Below are 20,982 nucleotides of genomic sequence, written 5' to 3'. Positions count from 1 at the left end.
ATAATCCACACAAGCGTTTTCTATTTACCTAAAAACAAATTAACAGCATGTAAGAATAATTTGTACAAGACAAGATTTGTGTGTCGCTTTGTAAAAAAACAGCGATTGTCAGAGATGAAAACAGACATTTAAAAAAGAGGAAAAGAAACAGCACACACCTCCATAGATGGAGCTCAGTGTTTACACAGGAAATGGATAACGCCAACATCTGTCTGCGACTGCCTTCCACAGCATTTGAACCCAGACCCTGTGGTCTAGTGACAGGACAGTGTGTGTGTGACTGGGTTTAAATGAATATCACATGTGTGTGTGTTGTGATAATGAAGAAACATGTCACCGAGCACACCAGCGTGGCTCACTGATGTGTTTTTAATGATTTCTGGAAAACAATGGAACACTGTACCACGCAGGAGTAAGCTATAACGGGCTGCGATGCCCACACAGTGCTTGTTAGTGGAGTATAATCAGTGGTGGTTTGGCACAGCATACGGGATTTGCTGAAAAGAATAAAAATATAGAACTGAGTGTGATTTAAGATTAGAGCAGTTGCTGTATTAAACTAAACATAATGAAAGTGCACAGCTTTCTCTGCTTTTTTAAGGTACAAGCATCAGCTTAGAGGGCGACTGGAAAATACCAAAACATTTTCATCGTTTATTTCGTTGTTTGTTATTTTCAAATTTAATGATTTCATAAAATAGGAGTAACGTGAGGGAATACTGACCTATAACACAACCTCTTTTAAAATTCAAATCCATTTGGCTTTAAACTATTTTGTTTAAATGCACTTCAGCTTACAAAATAAAATGTAGTCTTGTATTCTTTCTATTTGTTTATAATGAGGGTTTTTCCTTTTCACCTACTGCAGTGTGTTCTGCTACATTACACCCAGTTTCGGTCTACAGAGAGCAAAGTAAAGATGATGCATAATTAATTGGTACAAAAGCTGAATATTTCCTGTGGCGGTTCTACCAAATGAGCCTGGGTCCTATCTTTCCCATCATTACTGTCAATTTTCACTAATAGTGTGTTTAATAAGTAATGAGTGGCCTGAAAACATCCCCAACCAATAGCTGTGCAACTTTCACAGGGCTGTAAACTCCTTCCTAATAATACACTGCAACATACAAAAAGAGCCATGTTTGAACTTCCAGGCCACACTTTTTTTCCAGCACAGTGTGAAGACTCGACTGGATTTCTTTTTACCTTTTACACTAAATGTCCTATTTGAAAACGGATTCAATGAAAGGATCGACACCTGCAGATGTAAAAAGAAAACAGCAGATATTGTTAAATAGATTTTGTCTTTTCGAATCACTGCTGTCCAATAAAAACAGTGAAATTTTCCTTGGCTACACTGAGTGTTTTTGGTCTAGTGGGGTTATTTCTGTGATTCCAATTACTGTGGTTTTAACAGGATTACAAGAGATAAAAGGCACTAAGATGCTTGGGGTATTTGCAGGCTAAATTAAATAGGATGTAATATGGTAATCTGTTGCTTAGTGATAAGAGGATGCAAATAACCACTGACAGTAGATCAGTAATCTGGTGTGAATAACAATGGCGTCAGGTTCTCTAATGTTTTAGTAGTTGTGGGTTAGAGAGGTCTCACGCTAAAATATGATGTAGTTCTATTATTTGGATGATGAGAGTAATGAGTCACTTTATACTGATTCACCTCAATGGACTTTGTAGGCTCAATATTTTCATTATATTATATATTTTTTCTGCTTGTCCAATTCGTTCATGTTCACAGGGGCCTGAAGACGATCGCAGCTGTCACAGGGGGATAGTCTGGCTTCACCATCCATTCGAGCGTGCATTCACATCTACAGCCAATTTATAATCACCAATTAACCCAACATGCAAAAAACCCCAATCATAACCATCAATAACAAATTGTAAAGTGAATGTGTTGTTATCATGTTATTTGGTGTTTTACCCTAAACAAATAATGTCACCCCGATTCATAATAATTATTAGCAGATTTTATTTATTAGTAGATATGACTTAATTTTATTTATGTCACTATTTTGGTGGTTTAAAAAAAAAGAATAAATGTAATATTTATTATAGTCGATAAGAGACGTTTACATTATATTTCTATTTTTATATTCACTATATTTACTTACATTTTTATGTGTGTTTTTCAGTGATGACCAGTTGTTCTGTAACAAAGTTGCATTGCTGAGCGTGTTCCGAATAATTCAAGGTGCGAAGCAAAGGTGAGACTGGTGAAAACGAACCACAGACACGTAGACGCTTGTTAAAGGCGCTCTGAATGCATTACAGCATCATCGTTCAACATGCAGGGTGATCAAAGCCACAGTCCTCCGTTGCGTTTCGGTGGCTCGGCCTATCCAAATAAAAACAATAACCCTCATCATCCCGTCTGCCTCTGCAACAGGTATTAGAAGGATTTGTTTCAGTTTTATAAAAGCACCACATGCATCTGTTCCTCTGCTGTGATCATATTTATTTACCATTCATAAAGTTTTTAAACTTCAGTGGCATCTATTAAAAATATTTCATTGTCTTTTAACAATAAATAACGATTAATTAACTGCAGTTAAATGTTCCCTGAATTTAATCTGTGGGTTTTTTTCTTTGTGAAGCTTATTAAAATGAAAAGTGCTTGAAAGCCCCGTTTTGTCCTGAAGGCTGTCCGAACAGTTTTAATATATCATGAAAAAGAAGATCTTTTTTACTGTTATTTAAAATTTTCAGTCTTTAGTAGAATACCAAAATTATGATGCGTGCTGAACCCGTGGCATTTCTGCAGCACTGAGTAGAGCCTGCAGGTCTTTCCCTCAGATGCACGACTGAAGCAAACCCAGGGCAGCAAATCCTTTGGTGGATCTTGTAAGGTCGCAACACATTTTTCAGGAGTGTATTGATATTTCTTTTCTTGCTTTTCTTTGTTTTTTTGAACTGATGAAAATTCTATTAGTTAGTGTAAAGAAGTGAAAATAAGAGGGATAAAAATGGCTCTTTTTGAAAAAGAGGAAACGATTTTAAAATCTGCTCGTCAGTCACATTGTTTCAGCCATTACTGCTTGTGTGTGTGTAGTTTGAACAAACCTGGCAATTTAGTAAAAAATATCTACTATTTACAAATGAAAGTTTCACAGCTCGTCTGCCTTTTTTAAATACACTGGATATTTCCGCCTCTTTGAACTTAACTGCCAAAGAGCAGAACAGAGGAGATCGTTTTGTTTTTACTCTCTGAGGGGGAAAGGCCAACAGAGTGTGGGGACAGAAAGTGTTCAAGTTATTAACCCGAATATTTAACACTAATGCAGTTCTCACCTCGTGTATTTTTTATTTTGTGTTATGATATGAAACAGGCCTCAAGCACACAGTAAAGGCCTCTTTCCACATCAATGTGTGTGTGTGTGTGTGTGTGTGTGTGTGTGTGTGTGTGTGTGTGTGTGTGTGTGTGTATACACAAGTTGTTAATTAATGCTTCGTTTCACACTTCAATTTGAAGAGAGGGATTTATTTGTATTTACAGCCACAATTTATTGACAGAAATAAGGCACACTTACAGGACAACCTCACATGTGTTGAAAAGAGTGGTTAGCCTAAAGGGATCACTGTAGTCATCAGCAGCTGCAGCAGCATGTCGTCAGCACACAACAGCATTAGTGCACGAGCACAGGAGCACACATGCACTTTAGATAGGCGTCACTCTCAGCACACAATGCCTCATTCGTCCACGCCTCAAAGAAATTGAGCGTTGCATTTGACAGGACATGTCAACAGTGGGTTTTACAGCAAAGCAGCTCTTTTGAAACAGTCCAAACACAGGCTGGCACACACAGCGACTAACACAACACTTTATACCACATCACGGTGTGCTCATCACCACCACTGAAGAGCCCAAAATCAGTCAGGAAATGCGACAGTTGACTGCCTGGATGCATGTGTTTGCTTTTTAATGCAAACAAAGGAATCATCGCAGGCTAACGGTGTAGCAGTGGAGCTAGATGTAAGGTGTTTACACAATGCAACATGAGATGACAGCAGCGGTGGCAGCCAGCTGAAGCCCCGCAGCAGCAACAAACACAGTTGCAGGTAGCAAACAGCGAGAGGACCGCGTCCACGCTACGGCACAGTGGACATGCAGAGCAGGGGAGGAGGCTCCTTTTTGGATTCGTCATTACCCCACAAATGCTCCGGTTTACATCCTCCTACACACGTTTAAGCATGTTGCTCTGTTTGTTTCCACGAGCAAAGGAGCAGTAATTATCAGCTAAGCCAAGTGTTAAGCATTAATTGCATTATTGGAATAATCTGCAGTGGTAATGACTGGGATGATTTGTATAATTACAGTCACAAGCATGTCTAAGTGACTCTAACTTTTATATTCGACGTGGCAGCAAAGCCGGCGCAGAAACTGCTTCTTAAAGGCTCGGAAAAGCCCGGCGATACGGAAATCTGCAGCACACAATCACGGGAGGCGATGCATGTGAGGACGTGGCTGTATGACTCGAGCTGATCCTATTAAGTGTTTAAATGGATTTTACACGGCTGTTAAGGTTCAGAATGTGCCATCAGACATGGAGATGGAATCCATATTCATGATGTATTGGCCCGGCTGGCAACGCAGAAAAAGCTGGTTATAGACCATTTGAGCCAGGGGTAATTGTTTATCTAGACGCCGCTTTCCTCAATGCATAAATTGAGCTGTCGACTGCTCGTGGTGGACATTTTGTTTTCTCAGCTATGAGTGTGTGCGTGCATTAGTGTGAGTGTGTGTGAGGCTCAGCGGCAGCAGCAGCGTTACATGTGGCGTAAACCTCACTGCGATAAATGCCATTTGAGCAGCCATTTGCATAAAAAAGGGGGAACACAAGAGGCAGCTCAGCACAGCTCAGTCACAGAATAAATGCACTACACGGAGCTGAAGAAAAGGAGGTTCCACTCTGTAACCGCAGCCGGTGGATGTCCACTGGCCCCTCAGTAAATATTACAGGCCCACGCTGATGTCACACTCTAATGAAGCCAAACTTAATCACACAGCTTTTATGGTAGTTTTTGTTTAGCTGTGCCGAGCACAGAGCGCTGTGCCTGCAGCGTGCGCACACGAGGACTGACGCTCAAACAAGAGAAGCAGTCTGAAGCCATCACCACACACTCTCAGTATGTTCTTGGTGTTGTTGGCATCTTCGGTGTTAGACAGAATTGAGCCTTGGTCTTCATCCTTCTTATCGATGAGTGCATTCACGAGCTGGGCCCACGTCCTTATTTTAGGTTTGACAGCGTTTTTAGTAGATAGAGGATTAAATGTGAACTGAGCTGTGGTTTGGGGAAGGCATGGGAGGGATCCCCGTTTACTAATGAGAAAAGAAGACGTGAAAGAACTGAAAAAGGGGAGGCAGGCTGGGGCAAGAAAACAAGAACGAAAAGCTTGTAGAGCTAGGGGCGTGTTTGGAGGCGTGGTCAGATCATTTATCTCCAATTGTACTAATAATCTTTTTTATTAATTGACTAATTTCCAAACCTTCAAGGACCAAAAAAGCCTTTCTTCTACATACCCAGTGTGAGTGTGCGGGGCTATCCCACCTGTCACACACAGCCCTGGAGTCTAAGGTACAGCCAGTCCAGTGCAGACCAAGGAAATGAAAGATGTAAAGATATTACACCTGATGAGCCGTGCTTTAGTTTCTATGTTTAAATCTAGAGCCTTATCTTTGCTTATTTCATGTTGTCGGCACACAGAGTGCCAGGCGGGAGTATTAATGCAGATCCAGTGCTCAGCACAGAAACCTGTTGCTCGCGTGAGAGAATGTGTCCTTCCTGACGGGAAGGCTTCAGACAGGCATCTGTCTGCTGCCACTGCTTGTTCCAGGCTGGCTTTGCAGGAACACGTACACATGCACACGTCTAATAATCCAGCGTTTCCCTCAAAGAACAACACATACACTGAAAGACTACATCCACACACCACGCCTCGCAGACAGAGACACACCGACAGATGTATGGTGGGACAGACACGAGGACACTGTCGACCTCACACCGTGGCTCAGCACACAGGAAGTGGGCGGGAAGGCAAGACAGCGGGATGCAGCGGAAATCAAAGAAGAGATGGGTTTTCTTTATAGGAAGGTGGAGCGTGGAGGTGTGGCTTCACCCAACCTGACAGACCTCCGTGGTTGGGTGGTGTTTTGTCGGGGGGAGGTGAGGTGGGTGAGTGCGGGGGGGGCTGAGGGGTATTGGGCGAAGAGAGGACTCTCCTCGACTACGCGTATTCTTAAGCAATAACAACGTGATCTGTATTATCCACCCAAGAATACCCGTCACCGAAGAGAGTCTTTCAGTAAACAGGGGAGCTAAGCCAGAAAGCACGTGAGCAGCGCCACTGCCATCGTATCATCATCACCACCACCATCACCACCATGGCCATCGCCGCTGCCATCAGCAGCCCCCCTTCAGGCTCCGGTGGCAAACAGAAACATACACATACACAGAGAGTGGCCAGTGCATTGATTGAAGACGCCTCGCTGCAGTGTGAGGCTAGGCTCCATCAATGGCTCCTCTGCAAAGGAGAAAATTGACAATGGTGGCATTTTCAATCCAAGCCAGCAAGTGGGTGTCAGAGGGAGACACAGAAAACAGAGAAAAAAAGGGTGTGAAAAAGCTCACGTTACATCGATTCAGTCTCTCACGCCTCTGTGCAACCATCTCTGCAAGCGACAGGGGGAGCGTGAGAAACGGCGACCGTCTCTCACCTGGACTACAGCCCGGCAGCACCGCCCAGATCTCCCGAAAGCTCATCCAGCTCTTCCCCATGAGACCTGGGAAGGAGGGGTTGGAGGGTGACAGGGGGGCTGGGGTGCACACACAGGGGAGACGGAGGGTTAGGCAGGTCAGGCCAGGAGCTGCTGTGGTGTGACAATAGCCCTGTACACTCCATTACCATCCCCTCCCCACCCCCACGGGACAGGCAGAGAAATCAACACATGGATTATACAACGGGAGGGAGGGAGGGGGCAGCACATGCAGGCAACTCATTTGTTTGATTTTATGAAATACTACTGTGTTTCTGCAGGTGTCTAGCTTACTGGAGCGGGCTATTTACTGGAAGAGCAAGCATTTTGTACAGAGTTTACTTGTTGCAACTTGTTAACTTTAAAATTGACTTTAAATCAGTTCCTTAGTATTAGTTTGGCAGATTTATTTCTTTATTTTGAAATTAAAGCAATGTATTTAAATGTCGGTGGGTGATGCATGAATAATGGATGAAAAGTTCAAGCAAATTTATTCCGTTCTATTCTAATTAAACTAGCCGGCTGAATACAAAGAGCACGCTCCAGCTAAGCTGATCCAAAATCATTCCATTGATTTTTTTCCCCACAATCAGGCTGCTTTGGTAAAAGGTTGTCAGTCTGTGTCTCTGTCACGCTGGCACTAAATGAACTGTTTCATTGTTCCTGAGAACTGAAAAATCATATTTAACAGGAGGAACAGATGGTGTGACTGGACTTGCAATCAGAAAACACAGTGACGAGGATGAAAAATCCCAACGTGCAGATGAGCTGAAGCAGAACGAAGAAACAAACTGATGATCAGAGTCAGCAGCCCCAAGCTGGCAGGAGGAAGACTGAGGAGCAACGAGACAAAGAAGGAAGAAAGCAGAGGCTAACCTAGCATCCCCTCCTCTATTCTTCACTTAAGCTCGACTCAGCCAGGCCAGTCTGCACACACACACACTCAGAGAGGTCGGCCGGCCCAAGTATCATTGATTGTAGAGTGGAAGCTCCCTGGAGTCTCATCAGATTACTATGAGCATGATTGTGTCAGTCTTTGTTTGTGAGCGTCAGGAAGAGCAGCAGCACACATCAGGAGGATGCTGCCTCACACAGTTGCTTTCTTTCTCTTTGCTCAGGAGCTGCAGGTACTCCCTCCTGTCTCCACTCAACTTTCAGGACCTTGCTTACACACACACACACACATTCACACATCTTGTGGTTCTTCTAAAGTGCCCACAGTCTGGTGAAGATGATGAGTGCAGACAGGAGAGCAGGCTGATGGAGGTGATGTAGAAGCCAGGTTTTTTTTCTGCGCTTCACAGGATGTGCAAATGGAGACAGCAAAGTATGGAAGTGCGAGCTCTGTGTGTGCCACTCTGGCCTCTTACCCTGCTTCCTCCTGTCACTCAGGGTGGTGCCTCTCCTCAGCTCTCCTACAATTCTCCTTGCCTCGCTGAGGGTCCGTGGCAAACTGGGAGGTGGTGATCTCCCTCCCCCTCCCAGTTCCAGGAAGAGCTCCCTGAGGAGAAGGTGGAGGCAGATCCCGGCAGGAGACGGAGCATCCAGCAGCGAGAGCGGCGGCCGCTGCGCCGCTGCTGATGGAGGCAGCGGTACGGATGCTGCGGCTGCTGCTGCCAGAGAGGGATGAGCGAAGGACGCTTCACAAAAGAGCTCCTCTTCTTCTCCTTTCCCTCCTCTACTTCTTCTTCTCCTTCCACTTTTCCTGCTGCTCTCCAGCACTGAAAGAAGCCAGTTGTTGCTCTGCCGTGGCAAATGAACAGGCAGCCGGCGACAAGCTGGTGGAGCGAGTGAGAAAGCAGGCAGATGGGAGAGAGAGAGAGAGAGGGAAAGTGCAAGTGTGTGGTGTGATGTGGCATCTGTGAGAGAGTGATAGAGGAGAGAGGGAAAGATAAAACAGGGGGCAGGAGGATAGATGAACCAGGAAGAAGGTGGGGTAAGGTAGGATGCAGGGAGAGAGCAAGAGAGAGAGAGAGAGGTATTGCAGCAATGAAAACCTTGAGCCAGCAGCAGTCTGTCTAAGCCACATCCCTGCTACGAGGAGAGGTAGAGAATAATTAGATTTGAGCATTTCACACACACACACACACACACACACACACACACACACACACACACACACACACACACACACACACACACACACACACACACACACACACACACACACACACACACACACACACACGTCCTGGAACCTAGTACTGCTGGATTAATTGATGTACTGTGTGCTTCACGGCCCTCAGCCAACACTTCCACCAGCAGCCACTAAACTGTGGGAGAAAAAAAATGAGAAATGAAGTGAGGGGTGACTGTGATGATGCTGGAGAAGAAGAGGAGGAAGAGAGGAAATGAATGGGCCCCTGGGACTGATGAAAGCATACCACGAGGATGTGAGGAATCACTGATACGCGCACACACACAGGACGACGAGGCTGCTGTGTGGACTGAAGTCTGCCAACGTTTCCTATTAGCCGTCTTTGTTAAACATGTTAAGGGGATGCTTCAGGCGATGTGAGCCAAATGCCCGTGTTCCTACGGCGATGTGTGATGTCACACAGCTGATATTTCACACACTTCTCATTCATGCTGACTGAATGTGAGCGGTGTGAAACAGCAGTGAGCACACACGGTGTGTGTTTTTCTTTATGAAAATAATAATAACCATATCCTTTTTTCACACGCTGTACAGTAGAATAGCAAATGACAAAGTTCACAGGTTAGAGTCAAATGTCCACCTCTGGAATATTCTTGATATTTATAATTGAGCGATTTTTATATTGTTTGTTTATATTGTTTTAATCAATTTTAAATCATGCTTTTTATTTTTTTTGTTTCTAATGTCTCTGTAAAGCACTTTGAATCACCTTGTTGTTGAATTGTGCTATACAAATAAATTTGCCTTGCCTTGCCTATATCGGTGCTATTTGTTAAGTTTGTATCATATTAGTTTGGTCTGTTATTGTTACTGTCTTGGAGCATCTGTACCCCACAGGGATCAATAAAGTATTCTGATTCATGAACATTCAGAAACTGATCAGTGACCAAAGTGTGACTCGAACCCTCACATCAGCCCTGCAGAGTAGCAGGGACAGTATGAACAAACAGAAGGATGAAAGCGAGGAGAAATGAAACCGAGTTCCTCAGGGCCCATTTAAGATGCTCTTAATTCCACACTGCTCTCTTAACACGCTGCAACAGGCGCTGACATTTTCAATTAGGAAGACTTAAAATCATTTGTGGGGGAGAAAACGAGCCCGTGTTTTGAAGCAGAGATGGTGGTCAGATCATATAAGGTTCCCTGTAGGTGTCCAGCTCTCTTTCACACACACACAGGCAGGAACACAGCAGTAATGTTGTGCCATTCTTTTTCAAAGCCGTGCCAGAAATGAAATGCGGACAAACATCCAAGAAGCTTTCATGTTCTCCTTCTATTTCTGTGTTTACTGTAGCTGCACTGAAGGGCACAAGCTGCACACCAAATCTCTCAGTGACTATTGAGAAATTAGGCGGTGCGATCCTTGCAACGTGCCTGTGTGTGATGATTCTGTTTGTTCTCTTTTGTTCTTGTTTGAGTCCTCTTTCCACATTTGAACAAAGTCGACTGTGAGTAGATTAAAAAAAAGAAGCAGCCACACAAATGCTTAATTTCAGCAGTGTCTTCATTTCAATGGAGCAACAGAGCAATTACATTTACATCTCTGCTACTTCCTCTGACACTGGCGAATCTCCAGAGTCAATGGAAATTAAAATCTCTCAAGGATTCCACAATGATCAGCGGCGCCTTTGAGGGTGAATGGGGGGGGGGTAAAATAATCATACACGGCTTTATCTGCGAAAGAGATGGTTCGTTAATGTATAGCAGACAAAAGAGCCTGAGGAGCTGTGGCTGGGGGGGCACTGGTTCTGTTTCGTAGTGGTGTAGTGCCCCCTAGTGGCAATGAGCCCACTTGCTGTGGCATTGTTCAGCCACAGATGGTCCTTTTACCGGGATAAGCCGAGAGACACTGAATATCAGAGATCAGGGTTATCAGTGTGTGCGGGAATAAGACCCACAATACACACCCAGGACTGTGCAGAGTAATCTAAGCAATCCAGTCTCAGATACACACCCAGCACCAGCACAGCAACACCATTCAGCTTATTAATATTTGACCACCTGACATGGAGAATGTCATTCCTCCTGCATTTCTACTGGAAAGTGCATTTAAATAATCACAACACTGCTGCTCTGTGTTTGAGGCTTCAACCTAACAGCACATGTCTTTCTGTCATACATGCAGACTTTGTGGTGAACTTAATGACTCTTTACACACACACACACACACGCACGCACGCACGCACACACGCACACGCACACACACCCACGCGCACACACACACACACACACACACACACACACACACACACACACACACACACACACACACACAGTGTAGAGATCTCTGCCAATAGCTGCAAAGCTTCTTCATTAACGCCGAGTGCTCACAGGCAGGCTGGCAGGGTTTAGAGGTCCACATGTTTTTGTTTGTTTGTTTCTATCAAAGGTTTTTAGACGGTCCGTCATAGCTGAGGTGGACATTACTGTGGACATGGGCAGAAATGTTTTATTATTAAATGCTTATATTAAGAGCACTGTGGGACTAGACATGAGCTGTAACTGTGCTGCTCATTCCTCTTTGTTAACATAGTGCTGAGAGATTATGCATTTTTATGAACAAATGTGGCACCATGTTCATGCCAAAACACGGTGCCACATGTGTTCTGAATAAGAATGTCCCACTATGTGTTGCTCATGTTTGTGTTTTCCTTTACATAAAAAACACACTTCTTCCATAAATTAACATTTGGAAAAGTAAAAAAAAAAAGGTGTTTATATTCACCTTCACTGAAGTGAATTTCCTCGAGTTCCTCACTAAACACATTGACATGTTTTGTCCGCAGCATTCATCCCAAAGAATCAGGCTGGACTGAAAATCTTTTTGCTCTGATACAGAGCGAGAGGAGAGAGAGAGAGGAAGGTCTCCGCTTTTCAAAGCAGCCAGCCATACAAAAGCCACTGAATTGAGCTTGAAGCACCACAAGGCCAAATATCAGAACAGCAACATGTACAGCACAACTGTAACACAAAGACAGAAAGAGGAAAAAGGAAAAATCCATAAGCCATCAGCAGCCAATTAATCCCATAAAGCGGTTTTCAATGACAAGCTGGAGCCTCGCCTTTCCTGCCGTGCTCAACAAATCACAGGTCTGCGCATGCACGTCTACTTCATTAGACAGGTGACTTGCACTACAGCAAAGTCACGCGGTGTGTTTTTGAAATCAAGGTCTTTGTGTCTGAGTTTTAGCTCAAATAGCTAGAGATTTGTATCTTGGAGCCATACATTTAAATAATGCCAGAGTGCAGATGAATTATGTCAGCCAGGTTTGGCACACTTTATTATTTATTCCCTTTTTATTATATGCTTCCATTGTCTACAGAGGTAAGGATGACGGTTCTCTTTCTACTGCCTTTCTGTTTCATGTCAGTGTGGAAGTATGCAATGTGCAGTTTATGTAGTTAAAAAACAAACAGCGAGCACATCGACGGGTCATGCCCAGCAGTTTTTGTGTTGTTGCGATGTACTGAGGATTGTTCTCCTGAGGGGCCACAGGGCAAACACTTCTTTTTGGCTCTCTACAGACTCCTACTATATGTGTTAGTTACATTGTTTCCCCTGATACCCAGAAACCAAGCACAGATTCAGAGCTGAAATAACTTCACTCTAAGAACATAAAGTGCTCCATTGTACCTTTAGCAGTGCAGCTCGTCAGTGAGGACATTATTAAGATAATGCTGCTGTACCTTTGACAGGGGGTACTCTTGTGGTTGGTACCTTACAGAGACCAGTTCTGAATATCTGGTAATATTTTTTACATCTTTTTGTAATATTACTAAAATGGATCTTTAAAAAAACAAAAGGTGCAAAGGCGCTGTAGCCACCCCTTAAAGCCTCTGGGTATTTGAAGTTCCAGTTGCCAAGGTAACCTCCAATGGATTTACTGGCATGTCATATGTTAATCGTAGGACCTGCCCACTTTGCGTCACCAGCATTTATTTGTCCGGTAGTTATTTAAAGCCACAGAATGTCACTGACTTTCTCTGGTCTTTGATTGCTGTGAACTGCTTCCTGTGTGGACACAGCTTTGGTGCTTCATTTCTTTGGTGACACTTTGTTATAAAGTACAAAGTTATTGCTTCATTAATCTGTAGTAACAGTTAACTTGCTGCACAAAATAACAAAAATGTTTTAATTAAATTTATAAATAATTAGTCGTTGTGATTTATGAATATTATTGTCATTAGTTTCTATAACAGAAAATATCAAATTACAGTTTTGCATATTCTGTGAAGCATCACAGCTGATCATGTTTTGCAATGAAGGTTTCTTTACTAATCAGTTATCCCATTTAATTCCAAGGATATAAAATGCTTCTGTTGAGTCAAAGCTGCCAGCGTCGTAGAGGCACGAGGTTTCCCACAGGAGGCAGCATCCAGCAGAAGGTCTTAACTACAACTGAAAATTGCAGTTTATGAAATCAACAGGAATTTAAAAAGTGCTTAACTCGGGAGATGCAGTGTAGGTAACTGTTTCACATTCAGGCTCCAGCGTGGCCAACAGAACTGCTCGCTGTGCCACAGTTTTCTATCAAGCTGAGTTTCTTAGCTGAGAAAATCCTGCCAATTTTCAAAGTAAAAGAACCTTTGCAGATTAAGTGCTCTGTGTGAGGACATGTTATTTGAATCCTTGCAAAGGATGAAACACATTTGAACCAAACTATTCATAATCTTAACGAGCAGTTTTGGCATCTAAACCTAACCGAAAGCAAATTTATCTAGTCACTGATGGCTTTAACTCTTTTTATTGTCTGATGTAAGACTGAGATCCTTAACTTCATAATTATGATTATGAAGTTACACTTTATAATATGGATGCATTTGCACTGTAGTTAACTGGAACTGAAATGGATTTTATTAAAAATTACAATGTAATCATATTTATCATAACTACAAATACTTAATGATAAGTACAGTAGAATAAGGGAGCAGCAAGTCAGTGTTTTACAGGAAGCAAATAAAAAATTATACTCTAAGCAAACTTAAGTAATATATGAGTAACCTTAGGCAGTGATTTTTTTTTTGTAAGTATTGCATAACTTTAGGTATTTTACAGGACAGAACAGACTCGAGTGCAGACACAGCTCTTGAAAAAGTTCACAGTTTATTTACAGCAGGGAACACCACAGTGCAATATATATACAGTGAGCTGGGTGGGGGCCCAGGGCTCTGGGGAGAAGAGGGAAGGGAATCCACGCACTCCCTTCCTGTTCACTGCTGTTTCACACCGTTCACATTCAGTCAGCATGAATGAGAAGGGAAGTGTGTGAAATATTAGCTGTGTGACATCACACATCACCGTAGGAACCCGCTCTCCCTTCCTTGGTCCTCACCCGGACCGTTCCACCTCCCCTTCACATTGCACTCCACCTGCGAGCAAGTAAACCCTGCAAGTTATACAGTGCCTCATGCAGAACTCCTCTGATATCTCTCTCCTTCTGTTTCAGTGACCTCCATCGTCACTCTACTCCTTAATCATGTTTTGATTCATGCCTCTGTCCTTCCACAAACTTAAGATGTAATCTGGTGTTTGTTAATAAATTCTGATTAGAAATCTGTCTATTGTACCTTCACCTGTATCTGCTTTTGGGTCCACTTTTCGGCATCGGCCTTTGCGGACGTGACGAGCTTCCTTATCCTGATGTCAGGGGCTTCTATCGCCTCCTTTTGGCCAGTTATTTATCCCAGCGAGGTATCTGATCATTGGCAGAGCATAGGTATTGATTGGGAGATTTCCAGGTGTCCTTGATGCCTGCAATGTTGACTTCTGGTAGTGCAGAAGTCAGTCCCCTCAGTTCTGATTACCTTCCCTCTCTTTGCTGCATCCCACTACACTTCTATAGTCCAAGGTGCTGTATATCCTTGTGGTGGACACCAGTGAATCAATGTCTCATTCAGTCCTGGGATACATCTTGATGGTGGTGGACAACTGCTCCATTCTGTAGTTGGTATCTGTAGCCAATCTTGTCAATAATCTCACTGAGGGGGTTCAAACCTTTGCAGAACATAGTGGAGACAAAGCATCTCTCCTTGGTTAATCCCAGACTTGATGGTAACTTGTGCTATAGGCTTGAAGTTGGCCTCTAGTGTTGTACACCACATCCCCAATGAGTTCCTGATAAAGGTTCTTAGGGTCCTGTTGATCTTGTATAGTTCTAGTGTAGATCACTCCGTTGGTTTCAGCAATGGCCACAGTAGGGTTGTCTGTAATGCTGCATTCACATCTTCTAGTAGACCTTCAGAGGGTACTTCACTTAATCTTGGTAACTGGCTATGGAGGGTCCTGGTTTGCCATGATCCTGTCTTTCAGGCCCATTCCTCTCACCAGCGTTAGCGAGCGATGTGGAGGACTCCTGCCGTCTATGGCGTCGGTACCGGAGGAACTGCATCGCTGTAATCCAGCCTGGAATCCTTCTAAATGGAAGCGCTGTAGAAGTGGACGTATACGTGCCATGCGCTCTGGGAAGTGTGTTCAGGTCAGAACTTGGATGCGGCAGGTCCTTACCATTGGCGACCCTGGCTGTTTAGGACTTTATTTTGGACTCAAACAGCGCTACCTTCTTCCTGTTTACGTCATTGACGTCGCTCACCCGACGCAGTTTAATTGGTCGCCATGCCAACGGGATACGAGGGGAGGTGAAGCGAATATAAACAACCTACAATTACTGACTGCTACCACGGATGGACAGAGAGTTAAATTAGCTCTCTTAAATGCAAGATTTGTATCAAATAAAACTCATGTACTTCGGGACTTTTTTGGCACTCATAAGCCGGACGTCATGTTCCTAACATACCGTCCACTTAAATATAATGGCTTATTTATTTTGGAATTTTCAGACTAAGGATTCTTATAGTGGGGGACTTTAATATTCATCTGTGTTGTGAGGATAAACCCCTGGTCAAAAATTTCTTAAATGTAAGTGATTCCTCAAACTTCACACAATTGTGTCTCGGCCAACAGGTAAGGGCCACACCCTAGACCTTGTGTTGGGTTATGGACTGAATGTATCAATGACTGAAAATTGTGTTTTACCTATTTTCAACAACTCACCAATTTTATTTGATATTTTAATCCCTAAATCTCCAGCTTCTGAGAGGGGAAATTGACCCTCAGATCATCTCGTCATAATAGCCCCGAAGCATTGCTTGGAGTTAAATTACATTTACTTGATGTGTTGGACCCTATTTTTACCCAGGAGTTATGTGTGGACACCAGTGTTGGTCAAGTTACTTGAAAAAAGTAATCAGTAACTAATTACTGATTACTTCCCCAAAAAAGTAATCCTGTTACTTTACTGATTACTTATTTTCAAAAGTAATTAATTACTTAGTTACTTAGTTACTTTTTAAAAACACGATTTACAACCTGAATAGGTGATAAAGCGATAGATCTTTCAGCCCAATTGTCATGATTCGTTGTGTGGCAGGCAGGAGAAGGACCCAAGATGCAGACTCACAGACACGGGGATAAACTTAAAGATCACAGTTTTAATGCTGGCTTAAAGGTGAAACACAAAACAGTACTGAACTAAACTGGAAAAACTAAACATGAGATGTACCAGGAACCACGGGGAGAATAACACACAACATGGGGGAGAACGCGACGCCGAACAGAGGGAGACGCAGACAGAAATACACAGAGGGTTAACGAGGAAAGTGGGAACACACGGGGAACACAGCTGACACAGATAACCATAACGAGACAGGGCGGGGTGAACATAACACTGACGGGAGACGGGCAGAGTCAAACAGGAAGTACACAGAGGTTCAGACAGGAGGAGAGAGAGCACGGGGAAAACACAGACATAACAGGCTGGGGAAAACATGGAATGAAACACGAAAGGGGACAAGGGCTCATGAATACATAGAGGGGCACACAGGGGGTGAGAGTCACAAAGGGAAAGCACACAGGGAACAACATAACAGGGCAACTCAGGAAACATAACCTAAACAGGGAACTGAATACAAAAATACAAGAGAACTAAGAATACTGGGCCAACACGGCCCAGGACCATGACACCAATTCTACTTTTTCTACATAATCCATCATACAAAATGTAATCAAATGGAAAAGTCTCTTTTTTTAACTTGTTTTATCAGTTTTAATCTTTTAACTTTATGCATCAAGCAAAAATTTTATTATATGCAACATTCTCTGACTTGAATAAATTAGTTTAACATTTAAACCTATTTTCTGCACATTCCAGCACATAAAATAAAATATTTTTTTTGTTTACACTCACTCTTTCAAATAGATGCAAGTAAAACACAGCAGAACATAAATAAAGTCAAAGACTCAGCGGTCCTGTTGCTCTATTTTCACCTGTAAAGCAGGACTGCGGTAGGTGGAGGTTTACCCTGGTACAGGTGTGCCGCGGTCAGTGGAAGGATACGGCAGTTTCTCTGTGAGTTTCCCATTACGTCGTTGCGCTCTCGGTGCTTGCTTGGAAGTTTAGGGGTTTTTTTTCGCTGTAAAAAGAAGTTTTCTTCCCACGCACGATGGACACTAATGTTTTTGTCACTTTTTATGGAATCAAACTCAAAGTAAGGTCAGTACTTCCACGCTTTAAACGCTGCACGCTCATACTCTCTCCCACAATCGATATGTGATCCATTGTTGATCTGCACACAGCTGTTGTCACTAACGGCACACTCGCTTACGTTACTGTCGTGAGACATTCTCGCAAAAAATCACGGTTGCAGTAACGCAGCGTTCCTACGGGAAAGTAACGGTAATCTAATTACCGTTTTTGCAATAGTAATCCCTTACTTTACTCGTTACTCGAAAAAAGTAATCAGATTACAGTAACGCGTTACTGCCCATCTCTGGTGGACACCTTGACTGGGAACCTTAATAATACACTTCTTGAACTACTGGACTCTGTTGTTCCTATAAAGAAGTTAAAATGTCAAAAAGGAACCCTATGCCCTGGCTATATGAGGAGCTCTTGAACTTGAGAAGAAATTGAAGAAAAGCAGAGCGTCACTGGCAATCTTCCAGACTAGAAGTATTTCTCCAGGCTTGGACTCACTGTCTTTTCTTTAATCTGTGATGTCTGCAGCAATAGCAAATTATTTCTCAAATCTCATCTTGAGTCATAAGCATAACTCAAAACTCTTATTCAACACAGTGTCGCAACAGAGAGTAACTCAACTCTCTGCTGTTCAAATTTGACAGCTCATGACTTTCTTATGTTTTTCAGAGACAGGGCTGAAACACTTAGGAATCAGATTACTCACTCATCAAGCAGTTCGTCAGACTACTCGGCTGCTTTGCCTGTTGATGCTGATAAACTGTTCTCTGACTTCAAGGTTATTTCCCTGTCTGGATTAACTAAGGTTGTAAAAGCAGCTCGATGTACAACCTGTTCTTTGGATCCTCTACCAGCCTGGGCTATAAAGGAACTGTGGTCAGTATTAGGACCCTACATTTTATTTCTCTTAACACATCTGTCTTTTTTCTCTAAGGCCTTTGAAAAAGTATTTTGAAAAAGCAGCTCACTGAGCATCTGTCAACAAAAAATCTGTTTGAACCATTTCAGTCTGCTTTTAGACCAAATCACTCCACAGAAACAGCTTTTGTCAAAGTGGTAAATGATCTGCTGGTAAATGCAGACAACGATCGCACTTCAGTTTTATTACTGCTGGATCTAAGTGCTGCGTTTGACACTGTGGATCACTGTATTTTATTGGATAGGCTTGAACATTTTATTGGAATTACAGAAAATGTTTTATCGTGGCTGAGATCTTACCTGTCTGGGAGGTCTCAGACTGTTAGTTTTAAAAATGATCTCTCAGAGACCTGTGCAGTGAGGCATGGGGTCCGTCAGGGCTCTGTACTTGGACCATTGCTGTTTTCTATGTACCTGCTGCCTCTTGGTGTTCTATTACGTTCTTTTAATGTAACCTTTCATTATTACGCTGATGACCTGCAGCTTTATGTTCCTCTAACCAAGTTTTAGAGGTCTACAGATGGTGCAAAATGCAGCTGCTCGCATTTTAACAAGAACTGGGAAATTCACATTACCACTGTACTGAGATTTCTTCATTGGCTACCTTGTCAGGTTTGAGCAGATTTTAAGGTCCTGCTGCTCACCTGCAAGGCTTTAAATGGACTGGCACCTTCATACCTCTCCGACCTTTTACACCTCTATGTTCCACTGTGATGGCATCAGCCACACAGGGGTAAATTAGTCCATTTTTCACTTTATTAGTTTGCTTTGCAGTTTTCTTCATTAATCATTTGGTTAAACTTAACACTGGTATTATGAGGCGCGCACATAGTAACATTGTGTGGTTTTTCTAAAATGTTTTGTTATATTAATTATGTTTCTCTTTCTTTGAGTTACCTGGGTTTGGGCGGTGGCTGTTTCCTGTCTGGGCAAAAGGCGTGGCTGAGGACTCTGGGGACAAAATGCCTGCTCAGCAGAACCAACCATGGGCTTACCAGGAGCAGGGGTGTTTTAGGTTTAGTTAGGTTATTCTGTGCTTAGTTAATATTAGTGTGTGTTTTTGTTTTCCCCCCTATTGTGTTCAAATGGTTTGGCCAAATCATTATAAAAGCTACCCTCATGTGTCTTTGTAATTAGGTTAGTTTGTGAGTTAAGTTGTGTCTCACTTTGTTGTTTAAGTTTTTGGAAATTACTTTTTGTAGAGTTATATTTAGTTGACCTGTTTTATGGGCCTGCTAAGTATGGTTTTGAATTTTGTTAATTTTTGGACTTTTTGAGGGTTAAAATAAAGAAAACCCTTTTGAAGATATTTTTTTTGCCTGTGTCCTCTTTGCTTTGGCTGCTTGGTCCCTCACAATTGGTGGCAGCAGTGGGATCTGCCAGTTGAGGACACAGTTTTTTTTTTCTAACTAACGGGCAAGGCAAGAGGAGCATACGTTCATATGGATATTGATGACTCTCTCAGCTATGACAAAGTTAAAGCTGCAATTTTGTCCAAGTATGATGTTAACCCTGAGACCTACAGGCAGCGATTCCGTTCACTGGAAGTCAGGCTTGATGAGAACCCCAAGGAGTTGTATGCTCGACTTAAAGATCTGTACGGGAAATGGATTCAGCCAAAAGGTTTGGATTCGAGAGCACAATCCGTCTTCTGCAGCGAAGGCAGCTGAGCTGGCAGAAGTGTTTGTAGCTGCCAGGAGGAAAGGGCAACCTTGGACCTGTAATGCAAATAAAATGCCAAAGGAAGGCCCCAAATCAGCCCAGATGTATCATCAAAGGCCATTGTCAGCAGAAAAAACTCCTGTGGGTGAGAACCAGTTTGCTGGCAGACCATTAAAAAATTCAAAAAAGATTGTTTGTTACCTCTGTGGGTTAGAGGGCCACACAAAGCCAATGTGCCCAAAAACCTCAGCTAAGATGGTTCAAATGTGTTTCATGCCACGTTCACATGCTGAACATGGGCTCCAGTGTGACCAGACTGTTAAAATGATAAAAATTGAAGCTAATGGAACAACTTTAAGAGCTTTGCTTGATTCTGGCAGTTCTCGTACACTGATACATAGAGATTTTGTGCCCCCCAATATTGTCCGTGTTAGTGACACCACCCCCATTTGTTGTGTGCATGGAGATGAGAAGATGTACTCAACAGCTGACATGTACATTAAAGTGAATGGACAGACATACCTTTTAAATGTTGGGGTGGTTGATAACCTGCCTTATTCAGCTATTCTGGGACGAGATTTTCCAGTGCTTTTTGATTTGTTGGAGTCAGACCAGAATCATCAATGCAATGTGGCTGTTACTAGAGCCCAAGCTCAAAAATCTAGTGAAACCTCAGAAGTTTTCAGTGCCTTGCCATTTTTTAATGAGGAATGGGAAGTTGCACCTGTGAAGCCTCGGAAAAGTCGCGGACAGAGGAGACAGGAGAAGTTCCAGCATACTATAGTACACCCAGAAATGCATACTGACCCAGACTTGCCTTTGGGACTTCAAATTCCTGGCAATATAATAGAGTTGCAAAAAACTGATCCTAGTTTAGCTTCCTGTTTTCAGCGAGCAATAGACAAGGACCAAGTAGAGGAGGCAGGCATTAACAAAA

General features: G+C 42.9%; 1 protein-coding gene across 1 annotated transcript; it reads right to left on the bottom strand.

Annotated features, from left to right (window-relative positions):
• Window positions 1-3,499: 3,499 nt before the first annotated feature.
• On the bottom strand, window positions 3,500-15,385 carry LOC308385902 (uncharacterized protein; the record flags this gene model as incomplete). The annotated part of the gene is made up of 4 exons (XM_080865095.1): window positions 3,500-6,541; window positions 6,735-6,833; window positions 8,144-8,807; window positions 15,257-15,385. The coding sequence occupies 4 exons, from the start codon at window positions 15,383-15,385 to the stop codon at window positions 6,435-6,437; spliced, it is 999 nt and encodes a 332-aa protein (XP_080721221.1). The 3' UTR covers window positions 3,500-6,434.
• Between the last annotated feature and the right edge of the window lie 5,597 nt (window positions 15,386-20,982).

The sequence above is a fragment of the Rhamphochromis sp. 'chilingali' genome (assembly GCF_963969265.1).
Source record: "Rhamphochromis sp. 'chilingali' genome assembly, chromosome: 18".
Lineage (NCBI taxonomy): Eukaryota > Metazoa > Chordata > Actinopteri > Cichliformes > Cichlidae > Rhamphochromis > Rhamphochromis sp. 'chilingali'.
This window is presented reverse-complemented; position numbering and strand designations above follow the sequence as displayed.